Source organism: Dama dama, chromosome 18 (assembly GCF_033118175.1).
Source record: "Dama dama isolate Ldn47 chromosome 18, ASM3311817v1, whole genome shotgun sequence".
NCBI classification, from domain to species: Eukaryota; Metazoa; Chordata; class Mammalia; order Artiodactyla; family Cervidae; genus Dama; species Dama dama.
Window position 1 is genome coordinate 9953097 of NC_083698.1, and position 22082 is coordinate 9975178.

General features: G+C 40.5%; 2 protein-coding genes across 9 annotated transcripts in view; one reads left to right on the forward strand and one right to left on the reverse strand.

Moving 5' to 3' along the window:
• Nucleotides 1–22082, reverse strand: part of HEPACAM2 (HEPACAM family member 2) — a 53349-nt gene that overhangs the window by 28657 nt on the left and 2610 nt on the right. For 6 of the 8 annotated variants that reach the window (XM_061164902.1, XM_061164907.1, XM_061164905.1 and 3 more), the window contains exons 2-3: nucleotides 17146–17499; nucleotides 13180–13464 (exon numbers count right to left, since the gene is read on the reverse strand). In XM_061164902.1, the coding sequence (XP_061020885.1) occupies nucleotides 13180–13464; nucleotides 17146–17499 (639 nt within the window). The remainder of the gene's footprint in view (nucleotides 1–13179; nucleotides 13465–17145; nucleotides 17500–22082) is intronic. The other 2 variants (XM_061164903.1, XM_061164909.1) reach the window with 1 other exon arrangement.
• On the forward strand, nucleotides 1771–2210 carry LOC133072690 (ubiquitin-conjugating enzyme E2 variant 1-like). The gene has a single exon (XM_061166265.1). The coding sequence runs from the start codon at nucleotides 1851–1853 to the stop codon at nucleotides 2208–2210; it is 360 nt and encodes a 119-aa protein (XP_061022248.1). The 5' UTR covers nucleotides 1771–1850.

Here is a 22082-nt window from a genome sequence, read left to right on the forward strand (position 1 = left end):
ATTCATGGCATGAGCAATCCAACTGAGGATATTTGGAGTGATTCAACCAGTATGGCCTCTGACATTGAAGATGAAAACAGATGGATAGCTCTATTTTGACTGTGGTTCAGTTTCTTGCCCTTGGCAGAGAACTCCCAATAGAAATGAAACCTTTGCCTCAGGAATGGGTGTTTACTAAGCGACTTGTAAAATCATATATCATCTGTTCTGTTTAACAATTTATGGCTGGGTGGGAACAGAACCTAAATTTCCATCATGATGTTGCTTGCCATCCTGTTTGGGAGCAGATGGTAAGTATTTACTGTGAATGACCCTTTTTTCTTTCATATTTATCACTTAGAGCACTTCCTCATGAGCAGTGCCATATGTTGTACACAAAATGCAGTGGTTACTGGGTTATAATTTACAACACAGATGGACATACACATTTCGTGAACTGCAACTAGATACCTGCCTTCATTACTGGCTTGACACTATATTCCACCAAGGCCAACACCAGGTTATACATCATAACCTCAACAATACACTGTCACTCTTGACTTTGTTATGCTTTTTTTCTGCCAAAATAAAAAGCAATTCAAGCCTCCAACTAATAAAAATAAATGAAAAAAAAAAAAAAAAAGAAAGAAACCAGAAAAAAAAGAAAGCAATTCCTGTTTTTGTGATGGAAATTGTCATAGAAACAGCACCTCAAGAAAACAGAAGAGGTGATTCATGCTGAAATTCTAAATTATGATGTGGGCCTCTATGGGGGAATATTGAAATATCACATTTACTACATTACTGAGGAACTTTGCTAAAGGTCAGAAAAAACAAACAAAAGCAAATGGAGGGCAGCGTGAGGGCCCTGTTGAGATGAAGGGCCCAGCTGTGTAGTGCTGCAAAATGGCCGGAGCAGGCAAGGTGTGAGACGGGAGCCACTCTGGAGGAGTCGGGGGCTGGTGGCTCTTTAGATGACATCGAGGGGTCCCCTAGAGGATGAGGAGGCACTCCCAAATAGATGGAAGTCCTTTGTTGGATGATGGGTGTCTGAGCGGGGGGAGGAGCCTTGGGGATGTCCATTTGGCCCTGACTTCAGAGAAGCCCCTGAAGAAGAATGAGAGAAAGAAACAGGATCCTGAGGGGTGACTGAGAGGATGCCCCACTGGTTAAGGGGTCCGTTGTGTGATTTCTGCATAGATCCTAGAGGGTGGAACTGTGAAAAACCCACAGAATCCTCAGGATGCTCATGTTATGACAGGTTATTTCCTCCTGCTTTGGCCAGGATTGCAGGGCCTCAAAGAGTAGCCCTTGGCAGCCAGGTCTTTCCTCTGATCCAGCATCCCACAGGCTACCCTGACAGTTAACCAAAAACGGAGTGCCAGAAGAGTAAGCCCGTTACATTTTAAATCCGCATATGTTGGAGCAGCCTCATACACACAGTCCTCTTATGAACATTTTACCACGTGGACGGTGGAGGTTATGGTCTTCCGTTGCATTCAAGAGTGTTCCCCAGAAAGAGCTGGAGCTGGCAGATGAGAACCTGTGGTCTCTTAGCTGGTCTCATTCCCGTGTGTCTCACTGTGTGAACATCTTGTGCTGGTTGTAGGTTCCGTCACCTAGCCCTGGTTTAGACGTCACTCTACTGGTAATGAACCACGTGCCTCTTCCTTCTGGTTGTGCTCGTCAACACAGATAGTTTTGTAAGCAGCAAGCTTGAGGTACAACAACTTACAGCAGTTTTTTGCATGAGTAAAAGTCCCTTGCAATTTTTGACTGGAAGAACTCGAAGAAGGCCAGAAAGGAGTAGGAGATGGCACAGTTAGCTGGGGTCTATAAGATGATGAAAACATGACACAAGATGGACAGGGATGATAATTGGGCCTCCAAGAACAATTTATGAAAACCGAATATACAACCTTAAAATAGAATGTGTACCTAAATACCCAGAAGCACCCTCCTTTGTAAGATTTGTAACAAAAATTAATATGAATGGAGTTAACAGTTCTAATGGTGTGGTAGACCCAAGAGTCATATCAGTTTGCAAATGGCAGAATTCATATAGCATCAAAGTGATCCTGCAAGAACTTCAGAGCCTAATGATGTCTAAAGAAAATATGAAACTCCCTCAGCTGCCTGAAGGACAGTGTTACAGCAATTATCCAAAAATAAAACCACAGGCCCTCCCCTGCCCCCCATTCAATTTAAGCAGTTTTCTTTTTCCACAGTAGTAAATTTTCTAGATATGTCTTGTAGACCTCAAAGTACTGGAAAGAAAGCTCCCGTTCAAAAGCAGTTTATCTTAAGATACTGTTCAGTTCAGTCACTCAGTCATGTCCGACTCTTTGTGACTCCATGGACTGCAGCACACCAGCCCTCACTGTCCATCACCAACTCCCCAAGCTTGCTCAAACTCATGTCCATCGAGTTGGTGATGCCATCCAACCATCTCATCCTCTGTCGTCCCCTTCTCCTCCCACCTTCAATCTTTCCCAGCATCAGGGTCTTTTCCAACAAGTCATTTCTTCACATCAGATGACCAAAGTACTGGAGTTTCAGCTTCAGCATCAGTCCTTCCAATGAATATTCAGGACTGATTTCCTTGAGGATGGACTGGCTGGATCTCCTTGCAGTCCAGGGGACACTCAAGAGTCTTCTCCAACATCACAGTTCAAAAGCATCAATTCTTTGGTGCTCAGCTTTTTTTATAGTCCATCTCTCACATCCATACATGACAACTGGAAAAACTGTAGCTTTGACTTGATGGATCTTTGTTGACAAAGTAATGTCTCTGCTTTTTAATGTGCTGTCTAGGTTAGTCATAACATTTCTTCAAAGGAGCAAGTGTCTTTTAATTTCATGGCTGCAGTCACCATTTGCAGTGATTTTGGAGCCCACAAAAATAAAGTCTCTCACTGTTTCCACTGTTTCCCCATCTATTTGCCATGAACTGATGGGACTGGATGCCATGATCTTAATTTTCTGAATGTTGAGTTTTAAGCCAACTTATTCACTCTCCTCTTTCACTGTCATCAAGAGGCTCTTTAGTTCTTCTTCATTTTCTGCCATAAGGGTGGTGTCATCTGCATATCTGAGGTTATTGATATTTCTCCAGGCAATCTTGATTCCAGCTTGTGCTTCATCCAGTCCAGCATTTTGCATGATGTACTCTGCATGTAAGTTAAATAAGCAGGGTGATGATATACAGCCTTGATGTACTCCTTTCCCTATTTGGAACCACTCTTGTTCCATGTCCAGTTCTAACTGTTGCTTCTTGACCTGCATACAGATTTCTCAGGAGGCAGGTCAGGTGGTCTGGTATTCCCATCTCTTGAAGAATTTTCCAGAGTTTCTTGTGATCCACACAGTCAAAAGCTGTGGCATAGTCAATAAAGCAGAAACAGATGTTTTTCTGGAACTCTCTCACTTCTTTGATGATCCAGTGGATGTTGGCAATTTGACCTCCGGTTCCTCTGCCTTTTCTAAATCCAGCTTGAACATCTGGAAGTTCACGGTTCACATACTGTTGAAGCCTAGCCTGAAGGATTTTGAGCATAACCTGGCTAGCCTGTGAAATAAGCGCAGATGTATGGTCGTTTGAACAATTTTGGCCTCTGTTGAGTTTTTAATCTGTGTAAGGTATTGCCTTAGGGATACAGAGGTGAATGCCACAGAGCTCCTACTTTTTCCTGAGATGCTTGCAAGTGGGAGACGCTCGCGGAAAGTGCGTCCTGGGGAGAGATGGGCATGGGGTGCTGCAGGCACACAGCAAACCTCTGAGGGATGCTGAGGGCTGAGACAAGATGGGGGCAGGTGAGCCTTTCCGAAGAGGATGATGTTGTGATGGCTGTAATAGGTGAAGGAAGGACAGTGAGAGCGGTTTCCATTAAATGATAAAGATTATAAGCATGTTGATGCCATACCAGTAAGATAAACGACAGATCTTCAGCCTACACATTTTATTTAATTCTTAAAGACCCAAACCAAAAAGAAAACAAAAAGAAACAAGAAAATATGGCTAATGAAGTGATTTTATGGAAAAAATAATGAACATGTGTTGTGTTTCTATATGTTATATGATGGGTTGTTGTTTTTCAGTCACTAAGTCTGACTGCAGCATGCCAGTCTCCTCTGTCCTCCACTATCTCCCAGAGTTTGCTCACATTCACATCCACTGAATCGGTGATGCTATCCAACCATCTCATTCTCTGCTGCCCCCTTCTCCTTTTGCCTTCAATCTTTCCAAGCAACAAGGTGTTTTCCAATGAGTTGGATCTTAGAGTCAGGTGGCCACAGTATTGGAACTTCACCTCCAGCATCAGTCCTTCCAATGAATATTCAGGGTTAATTTCCTTTAGGATTGACTGGTTTGATCTCCTTGCCATCCAAGAGACTCTCCAGAGTCTTCTCCAGGACCACAATTTGAAAGTATCAGCTCTTCAGTGCTCAGCCTTCTTTATGGTCCACCTCTCACATCAATACATGACTACTAGTAAAACCATAGCTTTGACTATATGGACCTTTGTTGGCAAAGTGATGACTCTGCCTTTTAGTATGTTGTCTAGGTTTGTCATAGTTTTCCTTCCAAGAAGCAAGCGTCTTTGGATTTTATGGCTGCAATCACCGTCCAAAGTAATGTTGCAGCCCAAGGGAAAAAAAAAAATTTGTCACTGCTTCCACTTTTTCCTCTTCTATTTGCCATGACGTGATGGGACCAGATGCCACTATCTTAGTTTTTTTAATGTTGACTTTCAAGCCAGTTTTTTCACTTTCTGCTTTCACCCTAATCAAGAGGCTCTTTAGTACCTCTTCACTTTCTGCCATTTGAGTGGTATAATCTGCATATCTGAGGTTGTTGATATTTCTCCCAGCAATCTTGATTCCAGCTTGAGATTCATCCAGTCTGGCATTTTGCATGATGTATACTGCATAGAAGTTAAATGAGCAGGGTAACAATATACAGCCTTGATGTGTTCCTTTCCCAATTTTGAACCAGTCTGTTGTTACATGTCCAGTTCTAATTGTTTTTTCTTGACCCACATACAGGTTTCACAGGAGACAGGTAAGGTGGTCTGGTATTCCCATCTCTTTAAGACTTTTCCACAGTTTGTTGTGATTCACACACTCAAAGGCTTTAGTGTAGTCAATGAAGCAGAAGTAGGTGTTTTTCAGGAATTCCCTTGCTTTCTCTGTGATTAAGTGAACATTGGCAATTTGGTCTCTGGTTCCTCTGCCTTTTCTAAAACCAGCTCATACATCTGGAAGTTCTCAGTTCATGTACTGCTGAAGCCTAGCCTGAAGGCTTTTGAGCATAAATTGGCTAGCCTGTGAAATAAACGCAGTTGTATAGTAGTTTGAACAATCTTTGGCACTTCACTTCTTTGGAATTGGAATGAAAACTCACCTTTTCTAGTCCGCTGGCTACTGCTGAATTTTTCAACTTTGCTGACATACTGCACGCAGAACTTTAACAGCATCATCTTTTAGAATTTTAAACAACTCAGCTGGAATTCCATTACCTCAATTAACTTTGTTTTGTAGTACTGCTGCTTAAGGTCTACTTCACACTCCAGGATGTCTGGATCTAGGTGAGTGACCACATCATAGTGGTTATCGGGGTCATTAAGACCTTTTTTGTACGGTTCTGTGTATTTTCGCCACCTCTTCTTAATCTCTTCTGCTTCTGTTAGGTTCTTAACATTTCTGTCCTTTATTGTGCCCAACTTTGCATGATATGTTCCCTTGGTACCTCTAGTTTTCTTGAAGAGATTTCTAGTCTTTCCCATTTTACTATTTCTTTGCATTTTCATTTAAGAAGGCCTTCATATCTCTCCTTGCTATTCTCTGGAACGCTGCATTCAGTTGGGCATATTTTTCCCTTTCTTCCTGGCCTTTTGTTTTGCTTCTTTCCTCAGCTATTTGTAAAGCTTCAGACAACCATTTTGCCTTCTTGCATTTCTTTTCTTTGGGATGGTTTTGGTCACTGCCTCCTGTATAATGTTATTAACCTCCATCCATAGTTCTTCAGGCACTCTGTCTATCAGACCTAACCCCTTGAATCTATTAGTCACCTCCAGTGTATAATAATAAGGGATTTGATACAGGTCATACTTGAATGGCCTAATGGTTTTCCCTACTTTCTTCAATTTAAGCCTCAATTTTGCAATAAGGAGCTCAAATCTGAGCCACAGTCAGTTCCCGGTCTTGTTTTTGCTGACTGTATAGAGCTTCTCCATCTTTGGCTGCAAATAATATAATTAATCTGATTTCAGTATTGACCATCTAGTGATGTCCACAGACAGAGCCGTGTCTTGTGTTGTTGGAAGAGGGTGTTTGCTACAACTAGTGTGTTCTCTTGGCAAAATTCTTCTTAGCCTTTGTCCTGCTTCATTTTGTACTCCAAGGTCAAACTTGTCTATTACTTCAGGTATCTCTTGACTTCCTACTTTTGCACTGCTATCCCCTATGATGAAAAGGACATCTTTTTTTGGTGCTAGTTCTAGATGTTGTAGGTCTTCATAGAACCATTAAACTCCAGCTTCTTTAGCATCAGAGGTTGGAGCATTGGATTACTTGGATTACTTTGGATGACTTGGATTACTGTGATGTTGAATGGTTTGCCTTGGGAACAAACCGAGGTCATTGTGTCATTTTTGAGATTGCACCCAAGTACTGCATTTTGGACTCTTTTGATGACTATGAAGGCTACTCCATTGCTTCTAAGGGATTCTTGCCCACAGTAGTAGATATAATGGTCATCTGAATTAAATTCACTCATTCCTGTCCATTTTAGTTCACTGATTCCTAAGATGTCTGTGTTCAGTCCTGCCATCTCCAACTTGACCACATCAAATTTACCTTGATTCATGGGCCTACCATTCCAGTTCCTATGCAATATTGCTCTTTATAGCATCAGACTTTACTTTCACCACCAGACACATCCACAACTGAGCGTTGTTTCTGCTTTGGCCCAGCTGCTTCATTTTCTCTGGAGTTATTAGTAATTGCCTTCAACTCTTTCCCTAATAGCATACTGGACACCTTCCAACCTGGGGAGCTCATTCCCAGGGTCATATCTTTTTGCCTTTTCATATTGTTCATAGGGTTCTCCCAACAAGAATAGGTGAATGGTTTGCCATTTCCTCCTCCATTTGACCACATTTTGTCAAAACTCTTTACTATGATCCATCCATCTTGGATGGCCCTGCACGGCATGGCTCATAGGTTCAGTGAGTTATACATGCCCCTTTGCCATGACAAGGCTGTGAATGATGAAGGGGTATATGATCAGTAGTAAATTTCTTAGCACAAAGAAGACCATGATGTTTGATTTTTTGAATCAAATCAAACCATGAGTGAATGAGTGAATAAGTGAATGAATGAGTGAATAAGTGAAGGTCGAGAAGATGAGATGTTGACCCAGTGAAAGCTTTTGCATTCGAATGCAAAAATAATCAAGAAGATGTTAACACTATTCACAATTACTACATAGTAAGAGTAAAAAAAAAATCTTTCTTAAATCATCTAGGTAATTCATCCTTACAATGTATAAATGGAACTCACATGGCAAAATTTTCTGAATGTTCTTTCAACTACCTGCCATTAGTCTTTACTGAAGACAGGCATTTCTCTGTGAGGTTTACATAGATTATGTCTAAAAAGAATGTAAGGAAGAAAGTTCAGTCTATAAATAAGAGATATGTTCTATAAAATCTGAACTTATTCACATGGGGATATTCTAATTCTTTCAAATAACATAGGAAAGGAAATGAAATTTAGGAGTTTAAAGTCTTTATCGGTGTGATTATGGTTTTCCCTCCATTTAAATACTTTACACACCATTTTCTGTGATAATTAGGGCATGAACATGCAAATGTTGAAAGAAAGATCTTATTCAATATTTTTGCTTTGTCAGATTAAAGTAAACTATATAGCAAAACAAAAGTGTATTTCAAGATCATGCAAATGACATTTTCATGTATCTGTAATTGCTTATGAAATTTTCCCCAGGAATTTTTCATTTAAATTTATGGCTAAAGTTCAGACATAGGTAAATAGATGGCAAGATAAAAAGGATTGCTGTAAAGGAAATATTTTCATGTAGAAAAATGAAATATGTTAAAAAATGGTAACTTCTGGGGAAGAAAGTTCTTTTCAAAGTATTCTTTCAGTATTCTCTTTGCAGGTATCTTCCAAATTGCACAGATTTTCCATAATTTCTTGATGTCCTGTTGCCAATTATGTTAGCATAGTTTGGGCTCCAAGGAAAAAGAAAAAAAAGAGGAAAAGCCAAACAGCTAATATTATTGAGTTTTTCCTATGTGCCACTCACTGCCTTCTTTACACATAAAATCTCACATAATCCTCCCCATTCTTCTAGAGATAGGGTTTAGCCTTACACTGGGACAGTGTTGATAAGGAGATGAGGAAGCTGACACAGAGTAACAATGGCAGAACCAAAGCTTTAACGCAGGCAGTTTGAATGACAGCTTAGACTCATAACACTGTGCTAAATGCTATACTCTCCAAAGGACATAGCACTTATTGGAGTCTGTATTGAAGCAAAATATGATCAGGTTTTCATCAGTGGACAAAGAATGCTCCGCCATAATTTTCTACTGTCTCTTACTACACTGAGTGATTGTTTCTCTGAATTAATTTTTAGTTGATGATGCCTGGTTGGTTTAATATCTTGTTTTCCATTTTGTACCTTTTCTATGTGAATGTAAATTGTTTAGACCAAACAATAAAGAACATCCTAAATAATGTAAGGAGTCTCTAGATAGCACTAGATTTGATTTTATTTGTCTGCTCCCATTTTCTTTCACTGTGTTCAGGTAACTTGAATGCTTAGGTCTGTGCTCCCTGGAGTTGAATCGAAGTTTAAATTTATGTCAAAATAACCTTATTCAGTCAAGAATATGACTACATGTACTAACAGATAGTGCCAAATCTAAATTTTTCACTCTAATTCAATGCTAGTCGTGCAGATAGTCACAATTTATACTTTGTAAATCCATTTCTCTGTGTTTTAAGGCACACAGAATATTTTCACAGTTATCTGAATATAAAGTTACATAAAACTACTATAAAATATAGCTAAAAGTTTAGCTATAAAAACAATGTCATTGTTAAACACAATATAACTAGTGATTGCAATAAATCTTATATAATTTTCTTGAAGAGTGGTATTTTGGTATTTTTTTGGTGAAAAACTATAATTTCCTTCTTCCTTTATGCTCTTTAATACATTGATAATTTCTCCTCTTTCTGCATGAATAGACTGGTTCATCTTTGAGACACTGAATTCTGAACTAGGTTGGACTAGCAGATAATCCTCTTTGGATTCCCCTACCCTAATGCTGAATTATACAATGTATGAAGTTTTTTCTATTTCTGTGTGAACAATATTTTTTTGGAAAAAATGCTTTTAAGTTGCCCTTAGATGTGTTTAATTACTACATGTAGCTCAAATTTGGTGACTTTTTTCTCTGTACAATAAGTTAATAAAATACATCCTACCTCCCTTTTTTCCTTTCCTATATATATTCTTTCTATAATTGTATGACATTCGTGATCTAGCTTGAAAACATGCTCTCTAGACAAACATTTCTTGATCTACCCTAGAATATGTTTGTGTATTTATTTATAAAATATTCTGCAGTCTTCTAAAAAATTGGAGCTTTCTTAAAAAATAATTTTCCTAATTGTTTACCAAGTGATGCCTGGTGTTCAAAGCTCCCTACAATCTGACGCTGCTTTTCAAAGCTCTGCTTATGCCACTTAGCTTTTATGAAAGACCTGCATTAATACCTGTTTTAGCTGACTGAGAGAAGTCTGGAGAGGACTTTTGCTTTCTCAAAAAACAAGATGAAAAGTGAAAAATAGCGTTCAGAGTTTGTTTTCCAGGAACTGTTTTAGAGGCAGTGGGCTCCCCAGCAGCAAAAGTGGTGCCCCCAAGCTCCTTCCCAGGGAACTACGCTCAGCATCTCAGCATCAAGCCTCTGTAGCTCTGAACTCTGTGGGCACCTGTGTTTTATTTTGACTCACTTTTCGCATCCCTTAGCGAGACAGGTCATAAGGTAGTGCTTGTTTACTTTGCACTCTTTTGATTCACACAAGGTTTCACAGGGACATCCCCTTTTCTGACAGAGGGGCGTGGGGAAGCCGTCTCTATTCCCTGCTGCATCTTACGCCCCAGTCAGACTGGACCACGTGCCAAATACTCTGGTCTCTGCTTAGCGTCTGTGCCTACTATCCCTAGTGCCGGAAATGTTTTTCCAGACATTTCCCCTTGTCCCCTTCACATCCATCGTTCGAGGTCCATCTCAAATGTTACTTCCTACAACAAGCCTTCTCTCCAGCTAGAAGTAATGTTTTCCTTCTCTGAATTCCCAAAGACACATAATATTGTAGTAATAATAGTAGCCAACAGCTATATATTATTTACTATGGCCCTGTCACTGTGGGGCTTTCTTAGTGACTCAGATGGTAAAGAATCTGCCTGCAATGCAGGAGACCCGGGTTCGATCCCTGGGTAGGGGAGACCCCCTGGAGAAGGAAATGGCAACCCACTCCAGTATTCTTGCCTGGAGAATTCCCTGGACAGAGCCACCTGATGGGCTACAGTCCAAAGGGTAGCAAAGAGTTGGACATGACTGAGCAACTCACACTGAGTCACTGTTCTAAGCAAGTTACGTACAGTAACAGATTTACTCAAATAGTAACAGTACCTAGGGAGTAGCTACTATCATTATCACCATTCTGTAGATGAGGAAACTAAGGCACAAGAGAGCTAAGGCGGCAGAAGCAGGATTTGAACCCGGGCCTTCTGTTCCCGAGTTCTGTGACCACGCTGTGCTCCTTCGCAGGCATTCCTGCAGTATCTATGACGGTCTCACACATTTCATCGTCACATTATCTCACTTCTGCTAAAATACTGGATAGCTTCCAGTGTTAAGAATCAGCGTGCCACGATCCTAGCCTGTGCAGCGTTCCCGTTCCCTTACGGGGGATTCCTGGCAGAAGATTAGAATGAGGGAGGAGAATGAGGCTGAGGTGTTTGTTCTCCTTGTTCCTTTCCTCATTCTGGCTATTTCTTCCCACCAGAGGCCCCTGCTTTATGGAATTTTACTTTTCAAGGTCTCCAGGAACCTCTCCTTGCGCCTGTCCTTCTGGATCTAGGTGCAGAATCAGGTTTATTGGTAACAGTCCGGGTTTCTCCTACATCTCATTCACATCTTTGTACTTAGTCCCTTTGATTATCCTAACCTGTCATTTGTCCACTGCTGAAATCCAGATATAGCCAATAAACACATTAAAAGATTTTTAAAAAGAATCAATGGTTCCATTTTCCTTATCTTAATCTTGCTTAATGAAGCAGATCTTATTGTATACCTGTATCAAACCACCATATTACACTTCCCAGAAGTTACTTTTCCGACCACATTTCTGGAGCTCAGTTTTATTGTTAAGCTTGATCTAGCTGGGGAAAAAAAAAACACCTACATATGCTGGTGCTTTTCCTCAAAGAATTAATAACACACATTCTCAAGAAAGACTACTAATTTTCTATTGAAGAAAACAGAAGACAGATGTATTGATAACACAAACAGCCTCCACTTACTGAATCCCTGCTTGGTGTCAGTCACTGGCTAATTTTCAGACAGGATTTCATTTATTGTAGGGAAGTAGTTTTAACCATCTCCATTTTATAGATGAGGCCCAGAAAGGTCAGGGACTTCTTAAGGTCACATATGTAGTGACAGAACCCATTGCCTACTTAGGTCTGTCTACTTCCTAAACACTTAAACAATAGTCTTTAGGGCCTTTCTGGGCATTATGGAGATATGTTTGATGAGGGAGTAGATATATTTACAAGGCTTAATTCTACCCTTGTGGTTCAACCAGCTGAACCCTCCACCCTCACGCCACAGGGTGAGAAGTTTTCCTTTGCCATGCCTTGTTTATTTTGTTATACTGCTGTTGTGGCCATGCACTAAGTCAGCTACGGTGGTAACTGATCAGATGGCTTCCCAATGTGAAAAGCCATTGGCTCAACTTGGGGAGATTTTGCACATACCACTCCCTCTCTCCTGCACTCAGGGGACCTATGGCAATGTGTAGAGACACTTTTAGTTGTCACAACTGGAGGGAAGGGTGCTACTGGTATGTAGCAGGTAGGGGCTAGGCAGCTGTTAGACATCCTATAATGCAAAGGACAAGTACCCACAACAAAGAGTTGTCCAGTCAAAGTGTCATTAGGGTGAAGGCTGAGAAACTTTGTGAGAGGCTGAAAGTAGGATGCAAGGCTAAACATATTAGAGGTGGTGCTGCGGAGGAGAGGTGATGGGGAAAAGTAATACAATCAAGAGAGATCTTGCATGGGTTGATGATGATCATACGACATGAACTGAAAAGTTTGATGAACCTAACTTTGTACATGAGATTAAAATCACAATGATAACAACAGCAACTACAGCAACAGAAAAAAGAACCAAAGAAAAGTGAAACCTGAAATAATTACAGATTTGCTGGGAAGCTGAATAACTTGCTGCAGAATAATTAGGTTTTCTCTGTGATCCTCTCTGCACCCTTGCCTCTAAATATGGGGCTGAGAAAATGGGCAGAAAGACTAGCCATACCCTGGGCCGTATTACCCACATATAACCTGGGAACATTCTTTCTCCCAGTGGTCAGCTCCAGAGCACATCCCTGTCCCATTTTATGATGAACAACTCTCCCTCCTTGCGGGTGAATAAATCAATGCCTTCTGCATGGTTCTGGGTTCTTGAAACTGAGGTTTCTATTTTTCATTGGCAATAAGGTCACAGAATGCACTGAGTCAGAGAATATATTCAAAAGACCAGTATCTCAACTGGATCTTCAAGAAACTGGGCTGTGCAAGTAACTATACTTCCTGACAAGACAGTGCCTAGGAAGTACAACTGCAGCTGGCGCTGCGTTACAATAGTGGTGAGAACCAAATGGCACCTGGCATTGATGTTCTCTGCGACAACTCTGGTGAAAACTTTCCAGAAGAAAACTCAGTCAATCAGACATGTCTGACTTTTGTGACACCACAGACCGCGGCCCATCAGGCTCCTTGGTCCATAGAATTTCCCAGGCAAGAATATTGGAGTGGGTTGCCATTTCCTTCTCCAGGGGTATATAAATATATTTACATTTAAAAAAACTTACAGTATATGGTAGGCATAATGATGTCGCTTTCCATCTTACTGACAGGGTTCTTCACCAGACAACTGTAATTCCCAATGTCTTCTTTGGTCACTGGAGCAATATGAAGGCTGTTGTTCTGAAGAGAGAAGGAGTTGGTGGAGCTGGTGTGGACAGGCCTCCCATTCTTCAGCCACTGGTAAACGCGCCGGCTGCCCCCTTCCACGAGGCATGTCAGAGTCATGTTTCCCACGTACTCCACAGCCCCAGAGGAAGGCTGAACCTGCACCACTGGTTTCGTGACAGGGTCTGCAACACCAAAACAAAAGAAATAATCTTTGTCACCCCAGGATTATAATTAAAGTCTAGGAGGTCTTTCACATGTTTTAAATCCTAGGAAAATGATTCCAAAATTTTGTACTTTTTAAATGTAGACAGCTCAGGAAGTAATTAAAGAAGAGGATAAAAAAGTCATTACAAATAGAAAATGATGATATAAAAATATCATTTATAGCAGAGATAACTAATTCTAGAACTTAATCTTCAAGAATTTTGTAACAAAAACATTTAGTTTATAGATAATGCAGTTAGCAGTGAAGAACATCAGCTTCCTTATTTCCTGTTCATTGTGCTCCCTCCAACACCATAAAGGTTTACTCTCACAGGCAAATTTTACGTGTTTATTCCCCTCTCTTGATTTGTCCTGCTATCCCGAGAGCAATTGGTTGGGATAGACGTAGTGAACCCAAATTCCTATCCACTATCTGCAAAATACAAAGCTTAGACATACTATACTTTGGGGGTATAAAGCAAAAGTTTTAAAGAATCATATTTTCACCATTTACTTTTCCTCCTATGTAGGTAAGCTAATTATACGTTTTAATTGCTGTGCATTTGTATTGCAGCATTATTTCAGTCACTGTACCATGTTAGTCTCTTTAACAAACCAAAGCCTATTATTAACTTTCCTTCTATGCAAAATTACAGGTCACACAGAGAGAGTAAGATGATAAATAAGTAACAGACAACTGGTTCCAGTGTTTAGCTTTGAATTCCTATCAGACTTTTAATTGGAGTTGATGCACCTTCTCAGGTAAATTTGTTTTGACTCATGCTCACTTTCATTTTACACTGGCAAATGCGCATTAGAGCATATACAGATTCAATCCTTCCACCCAGAGAAGACAGGAAAGGAGAAAGGAGTTTGAAAAGCAAACTGCAGGAAAGCTGGGTAGCCCTGAAGGCTCCAGCCTTTCTCAAGATGGAGGCAATCAAGATGTCCACTCATTTTAACCCTTTATATTCCCTGGCAAGAGCAAACGGTTTGGAGTAGCTTTTGTTTACAGTATCATGATTTAAAAAGAAAGACTGTTTGGTACATTTATTATGTAGAAATAGTTTTTGTTTCAAAAATGCCAGTGCATGGAAATATATGTGGTATGGGAAAAGTCAAATAGGTAACATCTAAAGTCTTGTACGGGGAGAACCAATCATTAGAAAAGACACTGGTACTGTGATCATGCACTTGGGTTTAACAGTGTCACTCAGAGGTGGAAGTTTCCCAAGGAGATTTTTTACACAGGTCCTGTGCATGTGTGCTAAGTCACTTCAGTCACGCCCAAATCTTTGTGATCCCATGGACTGTAGCACACCAAGCTCCTCTGTCCATGGGATTCTCCAGGCAAGAATACTGGAGTGGGTTGCCATTTCCTTCTGCAACACAGGTCCTAAATCCCTACTAAGACCTTTTGGTTGCAGGGGGAAGGGGAAAGATAGAAGTAGGTTAATAAGAGGTATAACTAGCACTATAAGATAAGTAAGCTACAAGACATATTGCAAAACATGGGGAATATAGCCACTATTTTATAGTAACTATAAACAGTATAATCTATAAAAATTTTGAATTATTATATTGTATACCATGAAACTAATATAACATTGTAAATCAACCACTGGCTCAGTGGTAAAGAATCTGCCTGCAATGCAGAGATGCAGGTTCAATCCCTGGGTTGGGAAGATGCCCTGGAGAAGGAAATGGCAACCCACTCCAGTATTCTCGCCTGGAGAATTCCATGGACTGGGGAGTCTTGCAGGCTACTGTCCACGAGGTTGCAACAGAGTAGGACATGACTTAGTGACTACAAAAACAAGTAAGAGGTACAAACTAATATGTATAAAACAAGTGAATTACAAGGATATATCATACAGCACAGGGAATATAGTCAATAGTATATTTTACAATAACTACAAGTGGGGTATAATCTATAAAAATTCTGTATTATTACATCATATACCTAAAACTAATATACTATTGTAAATCAACTATACCTAACATTTTTTTTCTATAAAGAACTTCTGGCTCCGTTTTCCTCAACACATCCAATTGCACTACACATTAACAAGGAATGGATGTTCTATTAAAAGTTTGGGGGGAAGAGATAGGGTATTACCCAGGAGAGTTTCATGAAAGTGTAAAAAATGTCCTCCTTTTCTCTCCCCAGAGTTCCCCTCTAGGCATCTGCTGCCACAGCCTGTGTCTTTGTGCCCCGGCAATGTCTCCAGGTCCACTCATTTCCTGGGCACATATTTACTGAGTGCCTACGAACGCCCAGCATCAGGGATTAGGCAGGGAGGATAACGCAGCAAACAATATAAAGCCTACTCCCATGGATCTTGTATTCTAGACCAGGAAGAGAAGCAATAAAAGAAATAAATGCATGTAATATATCCAGTGTTATGAAAAGAATAAAGCGGAACTCAAGGTAAATAGTAACTCTCTTTCTCACCCTCTCTCTCAGTTTGGGGGAATGAAGTTATAATTTACATAAGGTGGTCACAAACGCCTTCACAGGTAAAGTGACACTCTGGCTTAAGACGATGAAGAAATAGGGGAGGGAACCAGGCCAGCATGTGAGAGAAGCGCAGTCTGTGTAGAGTGAACAGCCAAGTGCAGAGACACTGAGGTATGAGAGTGTGTGGCTTGTTCTAGGAATAGCAAGGAGGCCAGTGTGGTGAGGGGAAGAGAGGTGGGAAGGGGTCAGAGGGGGACTGGGTATGTTGGGGGGATCACATGGGCCTTGAGGGACGCGGTTGGCACTTTGGCTTTGATTGTGAGTGAGATAGGAAGCCACAGGAGGATTTTGAGCTGCAGGAGGCAGGGGTGGAAGCAGGGAGAATGGGCACAGACTATTTGGAGAGTCCAGGCCAGAGCTGATGGTGGGCTTGAGTGGGGCAGCTGTGGGGGCAGCGAGAACTGACTGACTCACCTCTGTCCATATTCTGAAGGTAAAGCTGAGAGGGTTAATTTGCGGACTGGATGAGGATGTGAGAGAAAGACAGAGTCAAGGGTGATGGCAGAGTGCTACTGATGGAATGAAGCTTGCATTTGCTAAAACAAAGGAATATTGTTAAACAGACAGGTTTAGGGGGAAAAATCAAAAGTTGTGCTTTGAACATAGTATATTATCTTTAAGGTACACTGCTTACATATCTCACTAAGGAAAATAAATGTTTGAAAGTTAGCTGAATCCCATTCTTCCTCTGAGGACATTCCCAGCACCTTCTGCTGTTCCTCAAGTATGGTCATTGAGCAAGTCTCATCCTCTCCCAGTGTACCAAAATTAATAAAAAAACAAACAACAACAAAAAAAAACCGCACAAATCTTTGTGACAAAAAATAGGGCTCTTCCCAGGTTGCATTCTGCTAATGAAAAATAAAATTTTCTCCATCTCATCACATCAGCAACTTTACACTTGATAGTTTCCAGACAAACAATAACTCCTACTTACTGCGTGATTAACTTTAACTGGGCACTGTGCATATCCTTTCTATGTATGTTCTCATTTAATCCCCAGAAAGCCTCTTGAGGTGGCTAATGCCATTCATGCCGTGAGACACTGAGGTTTTGAGGGTTAATGTGCCCAAAGTTGCAGAGCAGACCTAAAGCCCAGGTGCTACTCAGCAGCCGATGTCACTCACAGTGGACTTACCATCAACCGTGACTTGAATCTTCTGACTAGCTGACAGAGTTCCGTTTCCCTGGATGTTGATCTTCACAATGTAATTGCCTTCATCGGTGAACTGCAGTGGGTTGATGAGCAGGGAGGCATTGGGTGGCATCATGGTGAATTTGTGCTGGTATTCCAAGTCGGGAACCACAGACTTGTTCACAGAGCCCAGCAAGTACTTGGGCATCGTATGGGGTCTCTCAAAAAGCCATATGACCTGGATGTCTGATGCTGGAGTGTGGAATCCATAGTGCACGGGGAGATAGAGAGCCTGACCCCTGATGCCATGGACGGTCTGCGACGGCACCGCCACCTTCAGCCCTGAGCAAGCACCTGCTGTGAGGGAAAGGAAAGCTGTAAAGACCCTGAGCCACATTTCATAACCTAAAGGCGCAAAACGAGAGAGAACCTGATCGGGCGATAATCCTTTACAAAGAGGAGAGGCTTCTAGGTACTGACTAGTCTAGTGCTGGTTACCTGTAGAGGTAAATATTTGTCTCTGAAATGAGCATTTTAAAAACTCCACCCAAAGACCGTGTGGATCGCATGACCTCTTTAAACACATGATGAAAAGGAAAAGCAGAAGTTATTATCTCCGACTGTTAAAGAATAATGGGAAAAGGAGAACTGGGATAGATGATTAGTTCTGAAGTCCAACGAAACCTTTAAAAAAATTGAAATTGCGACTGTATTAATGTCTGAGTCATATCATATCCTAATCAGGCTATGTGATTGAGGGGCTACTTCCTCTTGAGAATCTTCCTTCACAGTCTTCTGACGTGACTTGGTGGTCCCTAATTGGAAGTTTTTCCCTTTAGCCAAAGCCTTGCCAAATGCAAATATCCTAAGGACAATGGTAGCAAACCATTACCAGCTGTGATTGATTATTACTGCTTAGAAGCGGGGATCTGGTTTGTGTGTTTGATCAACAGTAAGAGACAGGAAGGGATGGAGCCGAGTGGAGCCCGCGGAGCCTGGTGAGACGGGAGACCAGCAAGACGGCTAGGCCAGAGCAGTAAGTGCCTTAGGGTCACGGCAAACACTCAGGCAATTTTACCGTGAGCAAGACAGGAACACGACCAGAGTTTTGTGAGCAGGAGGGATAGGGGTTTTCTTCTTATTTTTTTTTAAGGTGTATTCTAGCTGCTGTGAGAACAGACTGAATCAGGGGAAAGAGCAGAAGGGAGCCCACTTAGAAGGTGCCTGCAATAAAGTAGGCAAGACAGGGCTGTTCTCTAGATAAGGGTGGTAGTAAAAGATACTGTGAGAAAAGACTGGTGGTGCCTACAGTATTTGATGACACGTTGGGAGTGGGATAAACAAAGATGAGTGAAGAATGATTCTAAGGTTGATGACTTGATCAACTGGAAGAATAGAGTTGTCATTTATTAATGAGCAGCTAATAAATTAATCATGGGGAGACATTTTTGGAAGACATTTTGTCTTATGGACAGAAGGGCCTGGCAGGCTACAGTCCATAGGACTGCAGAGTCATGACTGAAGCAACATATCATGCATGCAGAGACATCTTACAATTTCAATTCCGTCTTATACAAAGTTTTTATCTTCTTTCATTGCTTCTCCCTTTTTATCTCTACTAGCAAGGGGATCTTTAAGATTTATCTGATTCATATTATGAAAAGCCATCAATATTAAGAAGGGAATGGTAGAAAGATCTGTTTGTACAATGATTTTCTTTGGAGAAACTGAAAGATGCTGGTCTGCTCCTGTGAGGAATAAAAAGCCACCAACAGGAAATTTTCTTCTTTCCTTCCCAGGGTGAAGGTCAGAGCAAAGATTTTCATGGTTTTAGTTTTTGGGTAGCTGTTAGTGAACTCTTGCCTGGAAAATCCCATGGACAGAGGAGCCTGGTAGGCTGCAGTCCATGGGTTGCTAAGAGTCGGACACAACTGAGCAACTTCACTTTCACTTTTCACTTTCATGCATTGGAGAAGGAAATGGCAACCCACTCCAGTGTTCTTGCCTGGAGAATCCCAGGGATGGGGGAGCCTGGTGGGCTGCCGTCTATGGGGTCGCACAGAGTCGGACACGACTGAAGTGACTTAGCAGCAGCAGCCCCAGTGAAGAGTGAGACCCTGGAGCTAGCAGGGAAGTCAGAGCAAAGAACTGAAGAGGAGAAAGAAAAAAGAAGGATGGAGGAGGTTACAGGGAGAAGATACACAGTTGAAACTGACTATATGGACTGAAAATTAGGTGACTGTCTGGGAAAAATAAATGTGTGTCTTACAGACTCCTTGGCCTCTGTGTATATTTGTGATTGACTTGTAATTTTTTTTTTTTCCTGACAATGTGTTGTATCTGCACATTTCATTTTAATGATTTGGTCCATTACAAATGAGTTACAAAGGTATGAGCATTTACTTCTATTTTCTTTTCTGACAAGTGCAAGAATGTTAAATTTGTAGTTGTTCTTAATTTGAATCATTAGAAAAAGAAGGAACTGGTTGCTGAGAGCTGTAAAGAGGAGATATAGTGGATTGCAGGAAAGGAAATCATAAGAGATAAATGAAGTTGAGAGAGTAAATCTAGGACTTAACACTAGTGATGTCTGAGATATGTGAAGCAGCAATAGTGAGAAGGGAGTGAAGCTCTTGAAGCCATAGATATAGAAAGACATTGGGCATCTGGGTGGGGGTCCTGCACAGGAAATTATTATTCTTAGTACCTGTGATATCGGCATGAAACAGCATGTATTTTCATGACTTTCATTGTAATTGGCGATAGGAAGTGCCTGACAAGTTCCTGGCAAGAAATAAATAAAAACTAGTTTGCCCATTATTACTAACTTAAGATATGCAAAATGTAATTTTCTCTGTATTTATTGTGTTGCTGTTTCCTTTTTTTTTTTTTTTTTTTACTTCAGTGAATACAAAAATATTCCTGTGGGTTTCACGGTTCATTCTTGATCTTGGACTCCCCTGTCCACACATTCTTAAATTAATCACTTGTAAACTGCCTGGAAATAAGAGCTTTTAGGAACCTATTCTCTAAGGTTTCAGAGAGATTTTTGAATTTGCTACTTTAATAAAGTTAAAAGTCCACTAAAGTTTGAGGTGTTGAATACATACTTGGGATAAAATGGTGATTAGTTAGATGACTTACCTTAGATAAGTCATTTTAATTCTGTGACTCAGTTTTCTTTTGTGTGAAAAGAAGGTTATATTAGATGAGGTCCAAGGCCTCACCTTATGGTTATGTTCTCAACATCCTAAGATGCCTTTCTCATGGTAGCAGCTACCCTACATTTGAAGGGGAAGGGCCCATATTTAAGTAAGAGAGGGCCCAAAGAATTTTGAAGTATTGAATCTCAGATTTAAGTCTACTTAATAAGTTGTCAATCCCTTTGTTTAGTCACTAAGTCATGTCAGACTCTTTGTGACTGCATGCACTATTCCTGCCACACTCCTCTGTTCATGGGATTTCCCAGGCAAGAATACTAGAGTGATTTGCCATTTCCTCCTCCAGGGGATGTTCCTGCCCCGGGGACTGAACCTGAAACTCTTGCCTTGGCAGGTGGGTTCTTTAGCACTGAGTCACCAAGGATATCTTCTAATAAAGTGGCAGTTCTGTGTTTTTTTGCCAAGGAATCAAGGGGGATGGTGGGAAGCCACATCATTGCCTTGTGAACACATTGGAAAAAGCGGCATGGCTGCTGATAAAAAGCTCGGTAGTTGCCTCTTGACAGTGAGCAATTTGGTCACTGATTCATTGGTCTATTTAATGCATTTCACACCTCAGCTTAGAAACTGCTGGTAGACTGCGCTGTAGCTGGAGATGGCCTGAGTGCAATCCTGGCCAATCCGTTCTTGGCATTTGGGGAAGTCATTGCAGAAGTCCTTGTTTACTTTTTACTTTTTTTTTTTTTTTGAAAAGAGGAAGCACCCTTTTTAATCTACTTTTTTGTGTGGTTTGAGTTGAAAAAAGATTAACTGAGATTGTAATGTTCTGAAAATGACTGGGAAACACTTTATTATGTTGCGAGCATGACTGGAACAGAAATGTAGGTGGATCTTGACTCAGAAAGCTGAATCTTAAGCGGACTGGAAAGTCTATGACTAAAGTTACAGAAATAAATTTTATTTATTAAAATACTGAATATGACACAAACATTGCAGCCTAGGAAAATATGGACCTATTAGAAAATGTTATATGGCACGTACAGTAATCATTAAGGGGAGTGAACTGGTTCTTTGGTCTATTTTGGAAATAACAGACATCATGTAATAGTACCTTAAATAATATATTACCATCAATAATATCTCTGAATATATTCAATGCTTATCATACCAAATGATGTGAAGTCATGTCATTTAACTTTTTTCTTGACATGAAATCATGTGTGCTTTTTCAAGTATATGTATGCCAGTGAGAGAGAACGTAGCTGTCACAATTGCTGTTTGCTTAGATTGCCTACACCATTTTCATCAGATAAATTATAGGTAGAAAGTTATGAGTATCAGTGAGGGATGAAATTTTCTTTATAAATTTTTTTATATCAGCCACTAACATCTTTTTAATCTGTAGGAAATACATGAGCCTATTGATATGATGTAATCCTTCCTTGTAATGAACTTTGCAGAATAAACAGATAATTGCATGCTTCTGCTCCACTTTAGGAGCACATACTCTTTAGCCATTGCTGAACTTCCCCCTATAGATGTGATGAACTTATGCTGTCCAAACAGTAGTTTACTAACTTAAAAAAATTAGCTTCATCTTCAGAAGTTTTCAAGTGTTCTTTTCTCATTGTATAAGGAAACGTAAATGACTGAACTATGTGGATTTTAGAAAGTCAACCTCTGTAAGAATAAATAAACTTTTTGAAAATAAATGATATGAAAATTGATGAAATTTTAATTTGACATTTCAAATATTTGTACTTAAATGAAAATTCAATT

Bases quoted from the DNA above. Each gene is read 5' to 3' on its own strand.
- LOC133072690 (XM_061166265.1), top strand. From the start codon at position 1,851: ATGATAATTGGGCCTCCAAGAACAATTTATGAAAACCGAATATACAAC.